The following is a 19,187-nucleotide window of genomic DNA, read 5'->3' as shown; positions in this document are numbered from 1 at the left end:
AAGAGTCGAGACATTTATATTTGATGCTGTACACCATTAACTACTGTCTGAAGTAAGACTATGATAAATCAAAATAGCTACTGAATCACTTTATTTCAAGGTTTGTTTTTTCTTAAAACAGATTCAAAAGTGTTGTATTGTATAAATGAAGAAAAACTGTTGTTTTATAAAATCATTTATTTACATTCTCATCGAAAGGTTAACAAAAGATATAATTTTTCCAGATCAGCGTGGATGTAGCTTGCAACGTCCATGTCCATCACCTAATCAAGTTTGTAGTGGTGGAGCTTGTGTCGGTAAGATTTTCTTTATTATTCTATTATCACACTCCTTTTTTTTTCGTATGGGTTCCAGTACTCAAGTTTATATGTATGAAAGATTTTGGACAGAAATTTATAGTACTCCCGAAATCTCCTCAAGAGTAAGCAATGTTTTTCAACTAAAAGAAGGATGCAGGAGCGAAATAAAATTGTACTTCAATTAAATGCTGATTGAATCGAAAACGGTCACAAACTTTTGTAAGAATCTTTTAATTTAGAGTTATTTGATAAATAAAGTCAAACTTGTGCTGAATCGTACCATGGTACCATGGGATAAGTTACAGTAAAAAATTTCGTTCTGAAAGAACTTCGAAGACGTAAGTTTTCCCTTTATTTGAGAGAAAAAAAAATAGTTTTAAACTATCCTTTTTTTTTTTTAAGTTTTTCATACTCCAAATGACAATTCCCTACGTCAGTAGATCTAAAGATATTTTCGCCTTTTGATAATAAGGTTTCTCGGATAATTTAATTTTAATTTGAGGCGAAACGAGCCATTGAAAAGGTCCTATTTTAAATATTTTCTTCTAATTAAACGAAAGAAAAATAAATGAACTAGATTGATCAGAAAGAAGGATAAATGAAAAGCCAAGCAAAGAAAAGTCCCCCTCCTTTTGTTGTCTGGCCAACTTTTATGTCGGTGGCAAAACAGGTCAATTTTCTATCTCTCTCTTTTTTTTCACTTTGCATGTCAATTACATGAAGCCATGTGTTTTCCTTTTCCTTTTCTTTTTTTTCTGCTTAGTTGATTGCTTATAATTGTACTACAACTAAGAAAAATGAAGTATCAACAATTTTGAAACTTTTACTTCTTATTTAGATCGTTGTCAAGGTGTCGATTGTGGAACAGGATCACGCTGCGACATAAACTCAGGAAATTGCGTCTGTCTTCCATTTTTCATCGGGAATCCAATGTCCATGTGTGTACCACGTAAGTATTGATTATTGATCAATGTGAGTCATAATCGTTTCATATCTTTATCGTTTCAACTTCGTCTATATCATAAACGTTTAAAACCAATTGTGAACGTTGTGACGACCATTTTAAAACGTTTGAACGTTCCGAGTGAAGATTGGGGGGGGGGGGGGGAATTTGTTCAAAGAATACTTAAGAAAGAAATTCCACAAAAAAAGACCTATTTGGACAGAATCACTCTTATTTTAAAACAAAAAGGCGGTGATTCATATCCATATTTATTGTTTGAAATTCCTTGAAACTACTTGCACTGACATTATTTTATTTCGGATGTATTCATTAGTAACCTAAGTTATTTTCGAAATTTGTAGTGATCTGGTCAATTAGAACGGGCTGCAAAAAACAGGAAGTTATCTCGTATACTGCCTACGCTACTTTGCGTAACAACGCGCATAGTTATTCCTATCTGCAGCAGCACGGCTGTTTGCAGCGCTCTCTAGTAGGAGAATTTCTAGTTGAGATATTCTTTAGACAGTAAGGCTTGCGTTGCGCCATCCAGCGAGCCACGAACGTAAACAAACAAAAATTTGAAATGAAACCGCGTAAAATATTTGATAGTATCATGTGAATGTTTTTTTCCGTGCACATTTTCTTTCATATATACTTTCTCATGTTTATGTGACTAATTTCTAATCGTTTTCCGTTAAACTCGTGGAAATTGGGATCAATTTTCAGAAAAATAAAATGATGTCGAAAAGGTAATTATGGTGTTTTTTTTTTTTGAAAATGTAAACCTTCCTTGTTGTTATTTGTAGGGCTGATATAACCTTTCTAATGTGATTTTTTTTTTTTTAGTGGCATATCTAAAAAAGGGAGAGGGGAAAAGGCATATCCTCCTCCCCGAAAGTTAGCCATAGGGTCATTCCACGTCAAATCAACCACAAAAATGGGATTTTAACACTTACCGTCTCGGAATTTGATCAAACTTGGTGTACTTCATCCCTTCATGCTTACAAGCAACCCCCTAATTTTTTTTTTCTTTCAGTATCAATGCGTTTTGATTTTATAGCCTTTTGAAATTTGGCGATTTTACATTTTTTGTCATTTTCGAGACACTCAAACTGAGCTGTTGTTGTTTATGAAAATATCCTATTTCTTGGTAACTAATGCTAAAATCTTTTTGAAAATTTTTACACAAAATAGAAAGACTTTGAACATGTTGATAAAAAATATGTTAATAATCTTAGTTTGCACAAATTTTTTTTAAAAAATTGAAAATTTTGAATTTTTTTTTTCAAAAAAAGGTGTTGACAAAAATCTGAATTTCAACAAGAGGGTCAGCTTTAAAAATCATGATTTTTTTAAAAAATGATCATGAATATGTACTCTAACTTATCCAATGAAAAACATTAGGGGACTTTAAGGGATTCTGTCCCCCCCCCCTCCTCCCCACATTCTGGAAAAAAAGCGTAAAACATCATACAATCTCTTCCATATTCTTAAAAACAGAATTGTCAACAATTATGACAAAAATTCAAGTATACACTGTGTTGAATATGGAACTGAAATGTTAAAAAAAAAATTATATTTAAGCTTCTATTTTATTTGAAATAGTTTAAAATCTGTCAAAACAACCACAAAAACGGGATTTTAACACCTACCTAGATTTTGATGAAACTTGGTATACTTACTTATTTTATGGTTAAAAGAAACCCCTTAGTTTCTTTTGTTTCAATCTCAATGTATTTTAATTTTATAGACTTCTGAAGTTTTTCGATTTTGCATTTTTTTTTTTTTGTCATTTTCGAAGACACTAACTGAGCTGTTTTTAATGGGGGAAAAAAAATGTTTCTCAGCAACTAATAACATTACCATATTGAAAATTTTCGTAAAAAATGTTAAAACTTTGAGTATTTTTATAAAAAATATTATAATAATCTTAGTTTATACAAAGAATTTTTAAAAAATCAGAAAGTTAAACATTTTGATTTTTTTTTTTTTGGCAAAAAAACTATTGTCGAAATTTTAAATTTGTAACATCAGGGTCGGTTTTAAAAATCATGATTTAAAGAAAAGATGATCATGAGTATGTGCTCTAACTTTTCCTATGAAAAAAGTTATGGGTCTTTTAGGGATTCTGTCCCTTTCTCCCTAGAAACAATGAAAGCAACATAGAGAAAAGTTCTTCCATGTCTTTGAAACAAGAGTTCCCAGCAATTATTTAAAAAATTTAAATATAAAGTGTGTTAAATATTGAACTTAAACATAAATTAAATATTCAAGCTTTTTTTTTTTTAATTTGAAATATTAAAAATTGTTTAAAATATAGATATTCTGAAAATAAGATATCATGAGATTCGAAAGTTGCAGACAACAATATTTGCATACAGATTACTGCATTTTAGTCCAGACAACTTAAAACAAAAGTAAAGTCTTAACACCAATTCATAATCATGCAGTTTCTAGTACTTTCAGGATCCCTCCCCCCCCCCCCCCCCCACACATTTCAAAAAAATTGTTATCGTGGAACTGTTTTTTTCATTATAGTTTTACTGCTGTACAATGACAAATTCATCCTTTTAGTTGTTTGAAATTACATTTAACTACCCTTAAAAATTAAAGGCCTGATTGTTTAGTAATAATATGTTCTAAATAAAGTAAATTACCTTTCCCCCCTCCCCTCATAGCAAATGAAGAAATAAATTAGTATTTACACACCTCTCATATTCAATGTATTTATATATTTTTTTAATGACAATTGGAAAGCAAATTTGGAAGAAAAAAAATTTTGTCCAGATCCCCGCCCCCCCCCCCCCCCCAGATTAATGACATAACTAACTCGCAAATTTTCCTCAACTTACCTTGGGTTCCAAAATTTTAATTCCTAAACATTTTCTGTGTGTATCACTTATACTTATTAATGCTGAACATTAACATTATGAAAATTAATTCCAGTAAATGAATTTTCTATTACTTTTGTTTTCTTTCTTTGAAAAATACATCATAAAATCAATACTAGATTTGAACATCTTGTAAGGAATAAATACATATTTGTTGAAAAGAGATAAAAGCTTCTTGTTGGTCAGTTCTGCTAAAAGTAACAAGTCCTGCTCACACTAGTTTAGAAAACAAGTAATAATGCCTTCTTTCTCTACAAGCCTCCCATAGGATACATTTTAACCTACCCTGCACAAAGTGGTTGCTGACTCCCCTGAATAAAAGATAAGAATTCTCTAAAAGAGCTTTTCTAAAATTTTGAGAAAAGGTCAATATGAAAGAAGGAATTGAACTAGAATAGCAATTGGATGTCGACTGTTAGGGGTTGTAGCAAATGTGTGTCAAGTTAGAAAGGTTTTCGGGCATTGAAGTTAGCATTGGGCAGACCCTAAGAAAAATAAATGTTGAGTTACCTGGATTATCAGTGAGTCCAGTTACTGATGCTTCACTATATTTGAACAGGAATATTTAGAAATATAATGTTTATAAATCATTTGTACAAAATTAAAAGTGGCTTATAAAAGAACATACTGCCCTGGATAAAACTAACGTAGCAGTTGAAAAAGGAATCAAGAAAAAGAAAGTGTCTTTTAAATAAAAAGTAGTTACCAATCTCACAGTCATAATATAAACAACTATAAATGTAAACCATACAGCTTGCTGATCAGCTGTCATGTAATACCAGCTGTTCCTTTTTGGGAGCTAGTAAAGTAACCATAAAGTTAGGGAGGTGACAGACAAATATATTAGAAAGAAAAAATATCTAAAAAAATTACTAGTGAAGTGTAAAATAAAAATACCTGTCATTTGTACAAATGCCAGGTTATTAGGATCCATTTATGATCATAGAAACATTCAAGATAACAAAACACACTTTTAGGGTCAAATGAGATTGTTGCAAAGCCTTAATTGTAAACATTTTGGGCAATGGTAACCCTTTTAAATTCATACCCAATAAATTGTTAAGTTAAACCAAAACTTTTCTGGGTTATTCTATTGGATGAGAGGTAATCAAATTGAAGTTTCAGTTTCATTATTGCATTAGATTAATAAAACAAGTTAAAAGCTTTGCAAACTAGTAGCGTCTAGCTTTGAATTTGTCTTTTAGTCTGTTCTTTGCCCAGTTGCTTAGAGAAATCAATCCTGAACAGATAAGGAATTTTTACTTGTATTTGGCCTAGATCTGATGATGTACTGTAGAACGACCACACACAACTAGAATGACGTACTTTTTTTTCTAATCTTCTTATAGTAGAAAGGAAGAAAAACAGACATAAAATAAAAGGAATTTAAGAACTATGAGCTGGTATTTGTAGGATTTTTAATACTTTGTATAAATTGCCTAATTATAAATTAGAATTAAATGAAAAATTTTAATTTCTATGTTGCCCTAAGTTCAACAATAGTTTTTAGTATGCATAAATTGTAGGAAAGTTCGAATTTCGCAATATTTTATTTTTATCGTTTATTATTAATTAAGTTAATTATTTTCAATTCAAAAAAATCTTGAGTATTTAAATGTTTACATTTAAGTTCAACCACCAATGTATTTCAATATTTAATTTTTCTTTAATGCAGTTATTAACTTAGTTTGTAATATTGTGATCAACTTTTTTTCATTTATCAAAATAGGGGGCAGGGGGGGGGGCAGAATCCCTCAAAGTCCCCTAAAGATTTTCATTTTATATGTTAGCACATATGTTAATAATCATTAAAAAATATATATAAATCATTTTAATTTAGACCCTCATGCCAAAAAATTAAAATTTTGACAATCATTTTTTTATTGAAAAAATTTTAAATTTTTCAGTTTGTTAATTTTTTTAAATTGCTGAATATAAATTTAGATTTTCGACATATTTTTTTCTGAAATACTTGAAATCTTAATTTATAATATAAAAATTTTCAAAATTTTTTTATCTTTAGTTATTGAGAAATAGTTTTTTTTGCAAACAGCTGCTGTTCATTCCGAGAAAACTGTAAATGACAACTAACGCAAAATCACAAAACTTTGAAGGGTCAAAAAATAAAAACTATTTTTAATAGAAAAGAAATACTTTAGGAGGTTACTTAGGACTATGAAAAGTAGAAGTATACAAAGTTTCATTGAAATCTGAGATGGTGGGTGTTGGGGTGTGGTTGAACTGACATGGAATGACCCCATACTCACTCCAAAATGTATAAATGACCTCTTCTTCCACATATCTTGCCTTGCACTATTAAACGATATATAACCATAAAATATTTGAAAAAAATTCTCATACATCCCTTCTAATGTGTGTTGATGAGATATAAATTTGAAAAAGAAAAAAAGACTCTTTAGAGAAGGGGTGCACAACCTGCGGTCTGTGTGAGTGCATTTAGTTTTTTTCATTTTTTGAAAAAAGATTTTTAAAAAAATGTTTGGAAAAGTTGTTTTTATTTATTTATGTTTTTCTAAGGAAAAAAGTTTCAGAGAGGGAATTAAAAAATAAAAGAAGCTTCACCAGATATTATCTTAAGCGCACTACAAAACCTTTGTTCTTGGGAGGGGGGGGGGGGAGCTCATGAACTTTTTCATATGTTAAAAACATCAACAAAGTACTGGTGCATGTGGCCAGGCCCATCATCTGAAATTAATTTTTCCATATGGCAAAGGTACTCAATTAAAATTATATGGAAAATTTGGAAAAAAAAATGCTCTTTAATGCAAAAATACATTAATTTCTTAAAGATGAGGGGAGGAAGGCAATTTTCCCACCTCACCCCTCTAAATGATAGGCTTGCGTGCGGCGCTCTGCTGAAAGATATTGTACTTCTTTACTTTGGAGAAAATCCAATGTATTCTATTGTGAATCTTATGAGTTTATGGTTTTAACTGAGTTTTTTTTTCTTTAGCCCTCTTGCCACCAATTTGTGTGCCAGCATGTGGTGTGCAAGCTCATTGTGTTTATGGCGTGCCAAATGAATGCCGGTGCAATCCTGGCTTTTCTGGAAATCCATATTCAGTGTGCAGTAAGTTTTATTTTTCTGCATTTAAAATACATGCTCTGATCAGGGGTATATGCAGCAATGTCAGCTGCAGTAGTTTTCAATAGAGTCAACTCTCGACAACTCAAAGTCCCAGGGCATTGGCTAAAAGCTTCAAGTTATTGATAGATTGAGCTATTAGAAGTCTCAGGAGTTTGGGACCCAATGAAAACTTTTAAATAATAGCATAATCATGTTATAAGACTTTGATATATCGCCAGTTGACTGTAATAAGTTATTTTTTTAATTTTATTGAGCTATATATATATATATATATAGTATTAAATGTTGGTACAGTGAAAAAAAGAAGAGATTAAATTTTGAGATCTTGAATTCAAATTACCTTTTTCGTAGTCAAGAATTCCGATACCACCCTACTTGTTGGATCTTGTTTCTATTAATGGCTTCTATTGCAACCATAATTTGAGTTCAAGACGTTAATATTAAAATGAATGCCAGGGGCTGGACGTTGTATGCTGGTTACTGTTTTTCCATAAAAAGGATTGTGTAAAGTCGAAAAAGTCGTTTATAAATAATTCTATTCCGAGGCACGTGGATGCTTTCATTATAAGCATAGAAAAATAAAATCAAAGGAGGGCGTCATTCAACTGTCAATTAGAAAACATTAAGCAATTCATGATTGCTCAACAAAACTAATGTTTTTGTAAATAACATTGTTATCTTCTTTTTATGTAAAAAATATGTACATGCTGTTGCAGTTAATTTTTGCTCCCCACGTTTAATTTTATGCTATATTTTTTTCTATTATTTTATTGCTTCCTAAGACGGATGAACAGGAGGTAAATCTATTGAATTTTCTTTATTGTACTGATAATTGAATATAAAATATTTGCAAAGTTTTTGAGTTGATAAAAATTTTGTTTTACAGGCACGAGTCGAAGTTGCACAGAGGTGCGTTGCGGAAGCAATGCCAATTGCATAGAAAGACCAAACAGAGTGGAATGCATTTGTCCTGCTGGAATGCAAGGAAATGCAAACATTGGATGTCGGGGTAAGATTTCTCATACAGAAAACTCCTGTATATAATAAAATAAGCCTAACAAAAGTCAAAATTCCAGCTTTAAAAGGACATTATGTCAGCCAAACTTTATTTTTAAACCAGTGGCCTTTTAGAAAGATAAATCTCAGTTGTTAATTCTAAGGCATTTACGTAAACTGTTTTGTTCCTTTAAGTAGTCATTATGTTTCTCAATATTTACATTGTCCTGGAGTTTGATATGATTGTAACTGTTATCTGCTGTCTTACATTTAGCACAAATTCAACAGCAGTGACATCTTTCATCCTAATAATGAATCAAATTGTATTCCATGCAAAAATAGTCTTTTCTTTTCATGTATACTTATATTTAACCAGCTACTGTCTGCCCGTGGTTGCTATAGAATTGGCAAGCCGCCAGTTAAGACAAGTCGATCTGAACAAGGGGGGGGAAAAGGAAAGATTTAATGCATGTTTCTTTCATTTCAATGTGACTCTGCTTAATTTAGAGGCAAAAACAGGTTTGCAATAGCTGGTATCCCTGAAAACTAACAAATGCATCCATTTCTGCCTGTAAGCCAGATGTTCGCTTGTATGAACAGTACTATATTTCTTAACTTATGTTACTACTCTGTAAAGATTTTTTTGGCTCAGTCTGCCTTCTAATATCAAAAGATGTTCAAAAGCAGGATAGTAGCTTTCTCGGCAATGTGAATCCATGCAAGTCTCTAGTTTATACTTATGCTTAATGCTATTTCACCAAATTTAAATATAATGCATTTATAATGGCAATAGTTCTTTTTTTTTATCAATTTGAAAGTTTATACCTTTAAAAAAGATTTGAAAATATTCCTTATGTTAAAAAGCTGTTGGAATTAAAGCTCTTATTGCATGAAAATATGTCTTTCTTTTTATTTTCATTTATAAATGAAATAACTATCACAACTAAACATGGAATGACTTGTTAATGCACTATTTATTTTAGAGCATTCATCAAATTATTCAGAAATGACTATTATTTTTTTAATTAAGCATTAGTCAAACTAATAATGTTTCATACTCTTGATGGCACAGTTTGAGTTCTGCCTGTCTTCTTATTCATTTTATTAACCTCTTAACAAACATATCCTACATAATCTTTTGTTAAAAGGTAATACAATGTCATTTTCATTGCTTTCTGTTATGTTATTTGCTTTCAACAGAATAACCAGAAAACTTTCTTTTTGCCGCTATTGTTAATGCTAAGATTTTCATTAATTTTATTTTTTTAAGATGTCAATGAATGTTTGGGAAGCAATCCATGTGGTGGAGGTGCATCCTGCATCAATAGTGTTGGAAGCTTCTTGTGCGCATGCCCGTCTGGAACAACTGGAAATCCACTATTTTCATGTAGTAAGTGGTTTTTGAAGCAACAACATACTCCATATTTATGTTTTAAAACATGTTTTATTTATATGCAACATAAAAAATTTGATCAGTTTTAAAAAAGCTCTTGCTATAAACTTGGATTTAAGTGATCTAATCACACTGACATGGCCATTTACTTTTCTGTGATTCTATCTGTATATACTTAATTATCTAATAATCATTTTGTTAGTTTAGCTGTTTCAATATTATGGAAGTCTTATTTATTGCGGAAAGTTGAATTTGTAATTTTTTATGATAAATTGTAATTAAGATGTGTGTTTGTACAAGTAAATATTTATGTTCATTAATCTCCTTTAGGCTTTGTACCAATACTTAATATTGTAAAGTAGAATGGAGATATATCTGCATGAATCACACATTTGTTGTTTTTAGGAAAGAAAAGTTTTGCTTATGCATATATTAATATATCATTGCCAGCATTTATGAATGAATATGTTTATGTGCAGAATTTAGGACCATAGTATTGAACTTGTTTTATAAAGCTTCTTATTTGTTCTTTGCTTGAAAGTTTTTTTTCCTGCTTTAGCATTCAAGCATTGAAAGATAGAATTAGAAAAATCCTTGAAATGTGGTTTGTCTTTTTTAGCAATTGCATTGTTTTTGACATTCAGTTTTGCTGATGAACACTAGCCTAAAAGAAATTTTTAGAAATTATCATATTAACTTAAGGTGGTATTCTAGTCTAGAGTCTTAATTTTAAGATGATTTTACAGGTGTAATAGAAAAGAAAAAGCAGCTAATTTCACCATTCATTTTTATCAGTTTTTTATTAATGCTTTAAAAGCATAAAAATGCATAATAGTTTTGAAAAAAATCAAAATTGTAGTTGGAGAAGGCTGGCAAAATGGGGACTCTAAAAAATGGGGGGTCTCCTGGTTGACCTGATTCCAATCCTCCAGGTCATCTGAAACATGAAGTCAAGGTTATTTCTTATTAAACAAGGATGTAGAGTTGTCTTGATGTAGCCAATTTGAAGAAAAAAATGTTTTCACAAAATGGCGTCTTTTTGAAAACAAAAGTTCATTTTTTGGCTCCATTTTTCAACTTTGGTATTTTTTTAAAAGTGATAAAAATCAAAAATTTCAAAACCCCCTACTTGGGGACAATTTTGATAGTACTAAGAAAATCTGTACCAAATTTCATGTAAATCGGTGTATTAGAACTTGAGATATCTTGTCAACCATATCAAAAAAACTAGTTTCGAGAAAAACGCTTTTAAAGTTTGCAGTCTCATTTCAGCAAAAGAGCCTTTTTCAACAAAATTAACTGTAACTCCAAAAATAATTTGAATTTCCATAAATCCTCTTAGAAACTTATTCTTAAAGGTCTAAACTCTGAGAATATGAGGGGGGGGGGAATTCGATTTTTTTGAATTTCTAGACTGGAACTCCCTTAAGAAATTATCCCATCATTTATAAAAATAATATGCATTTTGAAATGAGTTTTTTTATTATTATTTAAATCAGTATTTGAGCCATCCAATATGTTTTTAATGAATTAAATTATTTACAGCCCCAGCATCAACACCCTGTGAGCCTGGACAAGGATGCGCTTGTTCTTCAGATTCTGGTTGCTCAGATGGAGAAATTTGTGGATCAAGTGGCTCTTGTCAAGGTATAATAAATAAAACTTATTCATTTTTTCCTCTTTTTTCGTTTCTTAATATGAAACTTTTTTTTTAAGTGTGATCAAATAACCTTAACATTATGTATTATGTCCATGTTTCTGGACATTTTCTTGAAATAAGTAAATGGAATAATTAAGTGAATGATAAAATTATAGATTAATACAGTAAATGCATAAATAATTAGAATAATTCGTCGTTGACTAATAAAATGGTCAAACATTCAAAATGCTTTTTATGCAAAAACCCAAATCATTTTTTTTTCTAGTCAATGAGTTTAAGCCTAAAATGAACTTTTCATTAATCTGATTGTCGCATTTGCTATGATTTTTTAAGCTTTAACTTGGTTGTTTTAGATTGTCGTGAAAATTATATTCAGTTATTCAGTTGAATGTGCTATGAATGGTCAGTTTTAACAAATTTTGTTTCTTACCATTTAATGTGTTCCTTCTATGTCTAGATCCATGTCAAGATGTCGTTTGTGGGCCAAATGCAAACTGTGTTCGAGGAGCTTGTCTTTGTCCTCAAGGAATGATAGGACAACCCAACAATGTTGGTGTTGGATGCAGTCGTAAGTGTTTCTATATTCATAAACTGAAAACTTTCCAATGGGATCGTTTCTAAAATTGTTAAAGAATTTTTCCTGAGGGCATGCTTAAAAACATAGGATTTGACCATTTTTTAAATAATTTGGCAAAGTATAGTATTTTTTAACAATTATTTTAATCAGTGCACAGATTCAATTTCCTTTTTTATGCTTCTGCACATGACATCACAAGTGATGAAATGCCATTTACTGATGCCATTAGCGCCAAGCGCAATTTAAATTTTACGCTTCTGCACATGACATAACAAGTGATGAAATGCCATTCACTGATGCCATTAATGCAGAGCACAATATTTATTTCTCTTCTTTTCTGACTTTAGTGGCAACAATGTGGTTGATAGCAAGCATAGAGCACAATATTTAATTCGCTTCTGAATTAACAGACGTGGAAACGCGGTAGACAGCAAGCATAAACATTCAAGGCGCCACTGGAGTGTGCGCTGAAGTATATCACTTGTGACGCTATAAAGACCACACCTTGTTTGAAAAATTGGACATTTTAAAAAATTAATTAAAAATTAAATGTTGAGAAAATGAAAGCATTTTCTGGGTCCTTTTTTTTTGCTTATTTTATCAACTTCAGTGACTAAAAGTAGTACTTTTGACTGAAGGAAACAACCCCATTGTTTTGCAACTAAGAGATTTTTTTTTTCTCTCTTGATATTCTAAAACCATGTTTTAATATTTTCTTTACTGCTCTTATAGCATCTACTGAAGCTCCTCCTTACAATCCAAATGAATGTGAAGACAATCAGGGATGTGGAAGTGGCTCCTTCTGTCAAAGTAACACTGAAGGAATACGTCAGTGTTTAGGTAACTATTTTATTTAGGTTGATATATATATTTTACCCCTCTTCAAATGTAATTTTTTTAAACACATTGGTTTTTTAAACACAGGTTTTTTTTCATACCTGTTTTTTTTAAACATTTATTGTATTTTGTTAGGTTTAACTTCTTAATTTTAAATACTTTCGTAACTCAGTTATGATAAATCTATGCTCTTCAGTTTTAATTTCTTTACATACTGGTCAAATAATGCATCATTATTCAACTATACACTCTACATTCCCCCATACCTACCACTTACTCTTCGGGGTTTAACCAATTGGATGGGACCCTGAAGTCAGCTCTGATTTTTTTGCTCTATACCTGAAGTCGAACAACCCCTGATCCAGCGACCTTAGTGGTATTAATATAGAATGGGAACTTGGTGGATTTTGTGACCATGAACAAACTTAACATGCTCCAGTAGTAATCACCAATGAACACAAGTTCCCTTTGGCAGGCTGGCATCAAACCTAGGACCCTCCAATATGAGTCTGATGCCTTGCTAATCAGGCCACCACACCCCCATTATTCAGCTATAAGGTTTAAATGACGAATGGATCCCATACAACTAAAACATCTCCCTATTTAATTGAAGCTGCAAGGGTCTATTTTAAGGTCTCATTTGGAAGGAAATTTGATCCGATTACGAACCATTATAAAAATTCTAAGTGCTAAAAATGAATACTTCTCTTAATTACCAAGATGGAATCAGTGATGTCCTGTGATAAAGGAATTCTAGCTTGTTACATGTTTCAACTAAATTTACTTACATTTATTGTTTTATTTTTTCTGTAAATATTGGCAAATTTTTTCTTAACACAACATTATACTTAAATCAATAAATGTTTTCACAATATTCAATTCACTAAATTTCCAAAAAAAAAAGGGCTTTAGCAAAAAAAGAGAAAAAGCGATAACCACTCTTTTTATTTACTAAATTCTGTTTTCTCTCAAAAATGTACTTTTTCTGTATTAAGCCTTTTTTATTCTTTAATGCTAGAACTTTTTCCTTTGCTTTAGATGTGTGCGATCCACAATATGTAGTGTGTGGTCGAAATGCAATTTGTACAAGTCAAAACCACCAAGCAGTGTGTGAGTGCCCGGACGAAATGGTTGGTGATCCCAATGATCTAATCCAGGGATGTCAGCGTAAGTGTTGATTTCTGTCTATGAAATGGGTTTACTTTTATTCAATAGTCTACATTTCTGAAGGTGCAAATACTTTAAAATTTCAGATGTAAGTGATATATTTTAGTGTGGTGAGTTTATTCAATTGCTTAACATTTTATTTAGTAGCAAATGCTTTGAATTTTTATAAGTGGGTCATATATTTTAGCACACTATTTCTTATCTATTGTTCTTAATCTGTTATTTTTCATAACAGATTAAGAACATTAATGATAAATTATACTTTTGATTAGATTCATATTATTATTGTCATTTAAGTTTATTCTATGCTAAACCTGCATGAATCACTTTTATATTTGGAATTTTCCCATTTTTTCCTGGTTTAAATAGTTTCTCCATGATCAACATTTAATAATTATTCTTGTTTGATTAAATTTATTTTGATGCTAGAATGTCTAGCAATTTAATTTTCCTATTTATTTTTCAGCTTTGAGTCCTCATGAATGTGAAGTGAGTGCCAATTGCCCAGATTCTCACATTTGCAAAACTTCTAATGATGGAGTACGAGTGTGTGAAAGTAAGTTGTCGTTACCATACCTTTTTAGAAATTCTTCCTCTTACAGAAAGTGTTAGGAATTTTACATGTCAGGTTCAATTATGATATTATTATGCTGCAACAGAAACTTTTTTCCCCAATCGCTCACACTAAATAGCCAAAGATGAATTTAAAAACTTTATTCATCAATTTGGTATTTGGTTGAGAAGAGTAATCGTAAGTGCTGTAGCTGAAATACTGTGTTCCACAGTCCACATAACCTCTTGTTGGGGATGCTAATTGGCAGAAGCCAGTGGCTAACTCATCCAGAGCAAGCATGCAATAACTTCTGCTCGTAGTAACATTTTTAGCAGATTCTGTGTAGAATTCCATATAGTTGCATTGTTTAGATAATTGCAAATAAGCTTTTGTAATAATAATAATTGGCTAACAGACATGGGTGCCCATATGCAAAATGTTAAGTGGGGGGGGGGGGGGCTCAGATAATTTCCCCATGGTTTAGCAGGATATTTTCTGCATGGAAACAGATTTCAGTACAGATTAGGGTTATTAAAATTTAACATTTTTAATAGCTTAGTCATTAATGGCTGGAGAAGAAATGTTTTTTCATTTTTGCAAAGAAAAAAGTAGTAAAAGCAAGGAAATTCTAATTTCTACGGGGGGAGGTGTTTCATGTTTTGTTCTGAATCTTAACACTACAAATTCTGGTATTTCAGTAAGTTATTTCAACTTATATTATAAAAAAAAGATAAATGACATTCTTTTTAAGTTGAATCTTAAAAATGAGGAAAAAAATGCAGTGAGTTGCACTAATTCACATTTAAACGGATGTTTTTTGTACTATTACAACTTTGTACTGATACATGCAACATTCCTTACAAATTTCAGATGTGTGCCAGGGACAAACTTGTGGACTGAACGCAGTTTGTCATGGACGAGGACACAGACCTATCTGTGAATGCCCTCAGGGCTATAATGGAGACCCTCAAAATGGCTGCAGACGTAAGTAGTTCGCCATTGGAATTACAAATTTTTTTTCACAAGATTGAATATTGTTGATGAATCTTTGAACTAAAGCATATTTAAAAAAAAATTCAATAACTCATAGTGGTCTTAAAAATTTGTTTCCCTCCTAAAGAGCTGTTAAGTGCTAATAAAAATATTTTTACTTTAAGTGTAATTTTAATATGTATTTTAGATATTGTGGTATTTAACATAATGTGTATTTTAAATGTTTAGTTATTGTATAAAAAATATTAGTTCATTAACTTTTATTATTTCAGCCTTTTGTAACAAATTGGGTTATACATGTTATATCAAGCAAAAGGAGTGGATAATTGTAAATTCATAACGGTTGCATGATTCCAGATATTAGTTAATAATGAAGTTTTGAAAAGCAGGTTTTGGGAAAGCAGAATATTGAGAAAAATATCTATATTTATACCTAGCAAATAGTAAATGTTTTTGAAAGGAAAAAATGTATTTTTTTTAATTTAATGGAAGAAGAAGAAAAAAATACATTAGTATGGTTTTTAATTGTAAAAAGAAACAAAATCTGTTTTATTGAATAAAGAAGTCATTAACTGCTTTTGAATTGTAACTTTTGAAGTGCAGTTAATTTCAATTAAGCATGTATTTCTATGAATTGTAAAAATAAAACTAACTTAAAAAATTTTCATAGTTCAACCTGATGACCGTTGCCAAAATGACGACGAATGCAGAGGAGACGAAGTGTGCAAACTTCTGCCTACTGTTGGAATAAGGGATTGTGTTGGTATGTTGAAAATTTAACTTTACTTACAACCAGAAGTTTAATGAATAATTTTTAAAAGTGTTGTAGTACTACTGTTTTTTTTTTAAATTAAATTTTAGAATGGGAACGGGTTCCTACCAAATTACAAGTCAAATTGCTTGTTTAATTTACATTTTATTGCTTGCGTGTGCAACTTGTTGTAAAACAAGAAAATCTTTTTCATGTACAGTGGTATGCGAGGGAGTTCAATGTGGACCAAATGCCATGTGTGAAGGCAGGCGCCATCTTGCTGTATGTGAATGTCGTCAAGGATTTACTGGCGATGCATACGATATTCAAAGAGGATGTCAACGTAAGTAACTAGCATAAATTTCAATTTTTAGAGAAAAAAAATCTTTTGTCTTTTCATAATTTTTGTTTTTAATAATTGTTGTTTGTATAATTATAGTTTTTACAGTAGTTTTTTTAATATGTATATTTTATAGGTATATTTACATATTTTATAACTTTATACTCTTATTTTATGCATGTGCAATTACGGAAACAAAGCAACTACGAAATTCATCTCAAATCGGGTATTGTTCACGAAATAAATTTTAAAGCTATTTACCTGTAAATTTTCAGTTTTAAGTTCCCCTTTGTAAGATGGAAACATGAGTCCTAGATAAACTTTTTAATTTGCTTTATATTTATAATGCAATTAGTTGCATATATTTCAGCCTTTGATTAAAAATTTATCTAATGTATACACTTCAAAAATGCTCTGGAAAAGACTAGAAGAGTTTTATTTCTGTTTGCTGAACTATAGTATAATTAGATTTATTGTATGATTATTTTTCTTATGTTTACAGCTCCACCCACTGATTTATGTCGTGACAGTTCTTCTTGTGCTAACAGTCAAGTTTGCAGGAATGGGGACAAAGGATACAAGGAATGCCATGGTAATTCATCGTTTGTGGTTTTTTAATTTTCTATTTTAGGCTCTTACAGTCAGCTTTCAGGATAGTATATGGAACTGTTGCAATTGTTTTATGTGTTAAACATTTTTCAAATGTATTTTTTAAGTTGGTTCTAAAGTAAAGCACAGTTTATACGTTTCTCTTTTATATGTGTTTATCACTTATAATTTTTTTAAATTGGTCACTGCAGAGCTTAATACATATTAGCGTAAACCTTAGGGTGGTTCAAAAAAACTTTTTTTCAGCTAGAGTCCAGGACACCCCTAATTTTTTTAGACTTACTAATACATAGTATTATGCTGTAAAAATTTTAGCTTCTTACTCAAATTTTAAGAGGGTGTTCAATGACCTCTCAATTTAACATTAGCCCTAGCATAGAAAAAGTCATAAATTTAGAAGCATTTAATTTCCCCAGCTGTTTTTCTGTAAATAATTATTTTATCGCAATGTATATGCATAATACTTGTGTATATTACAATATTTAGTGTTGTTTTTCATTTCAATTTATTTTTTTAGCCCCCCTCCCTATGCTGATGGAGTTTGGGAGAGGGGGTTGAGCACCCTCTTTCAATTGAAATAGGAAGATAAAATTCTTCCATTACATTGCTATCCACAAGTCTAAAAATATTGAGGGGTGTCCTGGTATCTAGCAGAAACTTTTTTTCACATGTATTTTTGAACCACCTCAATAAACCTATTATTCTTTTTTCATGCAGTCCCTTCAAAAACTTACGAGTGGTGCTTCACTGTATTTTCATTTCCTAAATTCTTGAAATGCTTATAATTTTTTTTAAAAAAAGAAAAAAAACTTAGAATTGTGTAAGGGGTTCTTTAAAAATTAAAAACTGATTTAATTTTGGTTATTTATTTATGTAGTTTATTTAAGTTTTAACTTTTTAAAAATTTAATACTTTAATAAATATTAAATTTGATATTTAATATTTAACTTAATATTTACAAATGAAATAATTAGAATTTCAAATAACTAATTTGTCTTTCATTTCAGTACTCCACGCTTATAATCTCAATTTTTATACTTGATTTCAAAGTGTTTGCGTATAACATAAAATGTGTTCAAATCATAATACAGTTGAGGCTTGATTTTACCAACTTCTAATCTACAAACACTCATGAGTTTAGGGACAGCTTACCAATTCCAAAACATCTTTTATTGAAACAATGCTATTTGATTTTATGAACTCTGATTTTACAAACTTTTTTATGATCACAAACAGCAGAAGTAAGCAACAACTTTATATGTTTTGTAGCTGGTTTGATTTAAAAAGTATAAATTGTTGTTTTCAGATGTATGCGAATCTACTAACTGTGGTCTCAACGCTTTATGCCGAGGTAAAAATCACGAAGCATACTGTGAATGCAGACCAGGATTTTCTGGAGATCCAACTGATTTCAGCATTGGATGCCAACGTAAGCAAATTTCAGATGAATACTTAAATACTTCGAAGTAATATTATAATAATTTAGTCTGGTTAGTTGTCAAAATTCAATTTCTTATATTAGAGCAACTATTAATGTCTTTTCATTTTTGTTTCAGCTGTTCCTAAGGATAAATGCAAAAGTAACAGCAACTGCCCAGATGACAAAATATGCCGGCAGACGCCTGCTGGAATTAGAGATTGTATTGGTATGTGTATTCAACTTGATCTTTATTTCCTGTACAAACAATACAGTCTGTGAGACTCTTTCTTGATTGAAGTACCAAGTATGTGGGTTACAGAATGAACAAGCTGTAAATTTAAATGCTTCATAAAATGCGGATTACATGCAACAATAATTAAGAAAGATTTTTAAAGTTTATAATATACAGTAGAATGCCAGAGATCTGAATAACTTTTTTTGCTGAGCGAGCTTTGACATTATTTTCCTACCTACCAAGTTTTTTATTCAGATTTTTGGGGTTAGATTGTGCAAAAGGAAAAAAAAACTGTTGCAGTTTTGGTAATCCTAAGATGAACAAATCTTGCTATATTTAATTTGTCTATGGCAAATATGGGATAAGCAACCAGAAGGTTAAAAGTAAATTCAGTAAACTGCAGATTATCTGCAG

General features: G+C 30.7%; 2 protein-coding genes across 2 annotated transcripts in view; both read left to right on the top strand.

Moving 5' to 3' along the window:
* Positions 1-11,679, top strand: part of LOC129228486 (neurogenic locus Notch protein-like) — a 39,859-nt gene extending 28,180 nt beyond the window's left edge. Inside the window, exons 25-31 of the mRNA XM_054863167.1 lie at positions 225-296; positions 1,138-1,248; positions 7,108-7,224; positions 8,129-8,251; positions 9,509-9,628; positions 11,177-11,278; positions 11,645-11,679. Of these exons, the coding sequence (XP_054719142.1) occupies positions 225-296; positions 1,138-1,248; positions 7,108-7,224; positions 8,129-8,251; positions 9,509-9,628; positions 11,177-11,278; positions 11,645-11,679 (680 nt within the window). The remainder of the gene's footprint in view (positions 1-224; positions 297-1,137; positions 1,249-7,107; positions 7,225-8,128; positions 8,252-9,508; positions 9,629-11,176; positions 11,279-11,644) is intronic.
* Positions 11,680-11,819: 140 nt separating this feature from the next.
* The window catches only part of LOC129228208 (fibrillin-1-like), a gene marked incomplete at its 3' end in the record, with an annotated part of 107,463 nt that continues 100,095 nt past the window's right edge, over positions 11,820-19,187 (top strand). The window contains 10 exon segments of the mRNA XM_054862873.1: positions 11,820-11,859; positions 12,601-12,708; positions 13,744-13,872; positions 14,339-14,428; positions 15,296-15,409; positions 16,089-16,181; positions 16,390-16,512; positions 17,012-17,101; positions 18,425-18,547; positions 18,675-18,764. Of these exon segments, the coding sequence (XP_054718848.1) occupies positions 11,820-11,859; positions 12,601-12,708; positions 13,744-13,872; positions 14,339-14,428; positions 15,296-15,409; positions 16,089-16,181; positions 16,390-16,512; positions 17,012-17,101; positions 18,425-18,547; positions 18,675-18,764 (1,000 nt within the window).

The sequence above is a fragment of the Uloborus diversus genome, chromosome 8 (genome assembly GCF_026930045.1).
Source record: "Uloborus diversus isolate 005 chromosome 8, Udiv.v.3.1, whole genome shotgun sequence".
In the NCBI taxonomy this organism is placed as follows: Eukaryota; Metazoa; Arthropoda; class Arachnida; order Araneae; family Uloboridae; genus Uloborus; species Uloborus diversus.
The sequence above is the reverse complement of the archived record's forward strand: the minus strand, read 5'-3'. Positions and strand labels throughout refer to the sequence as shown.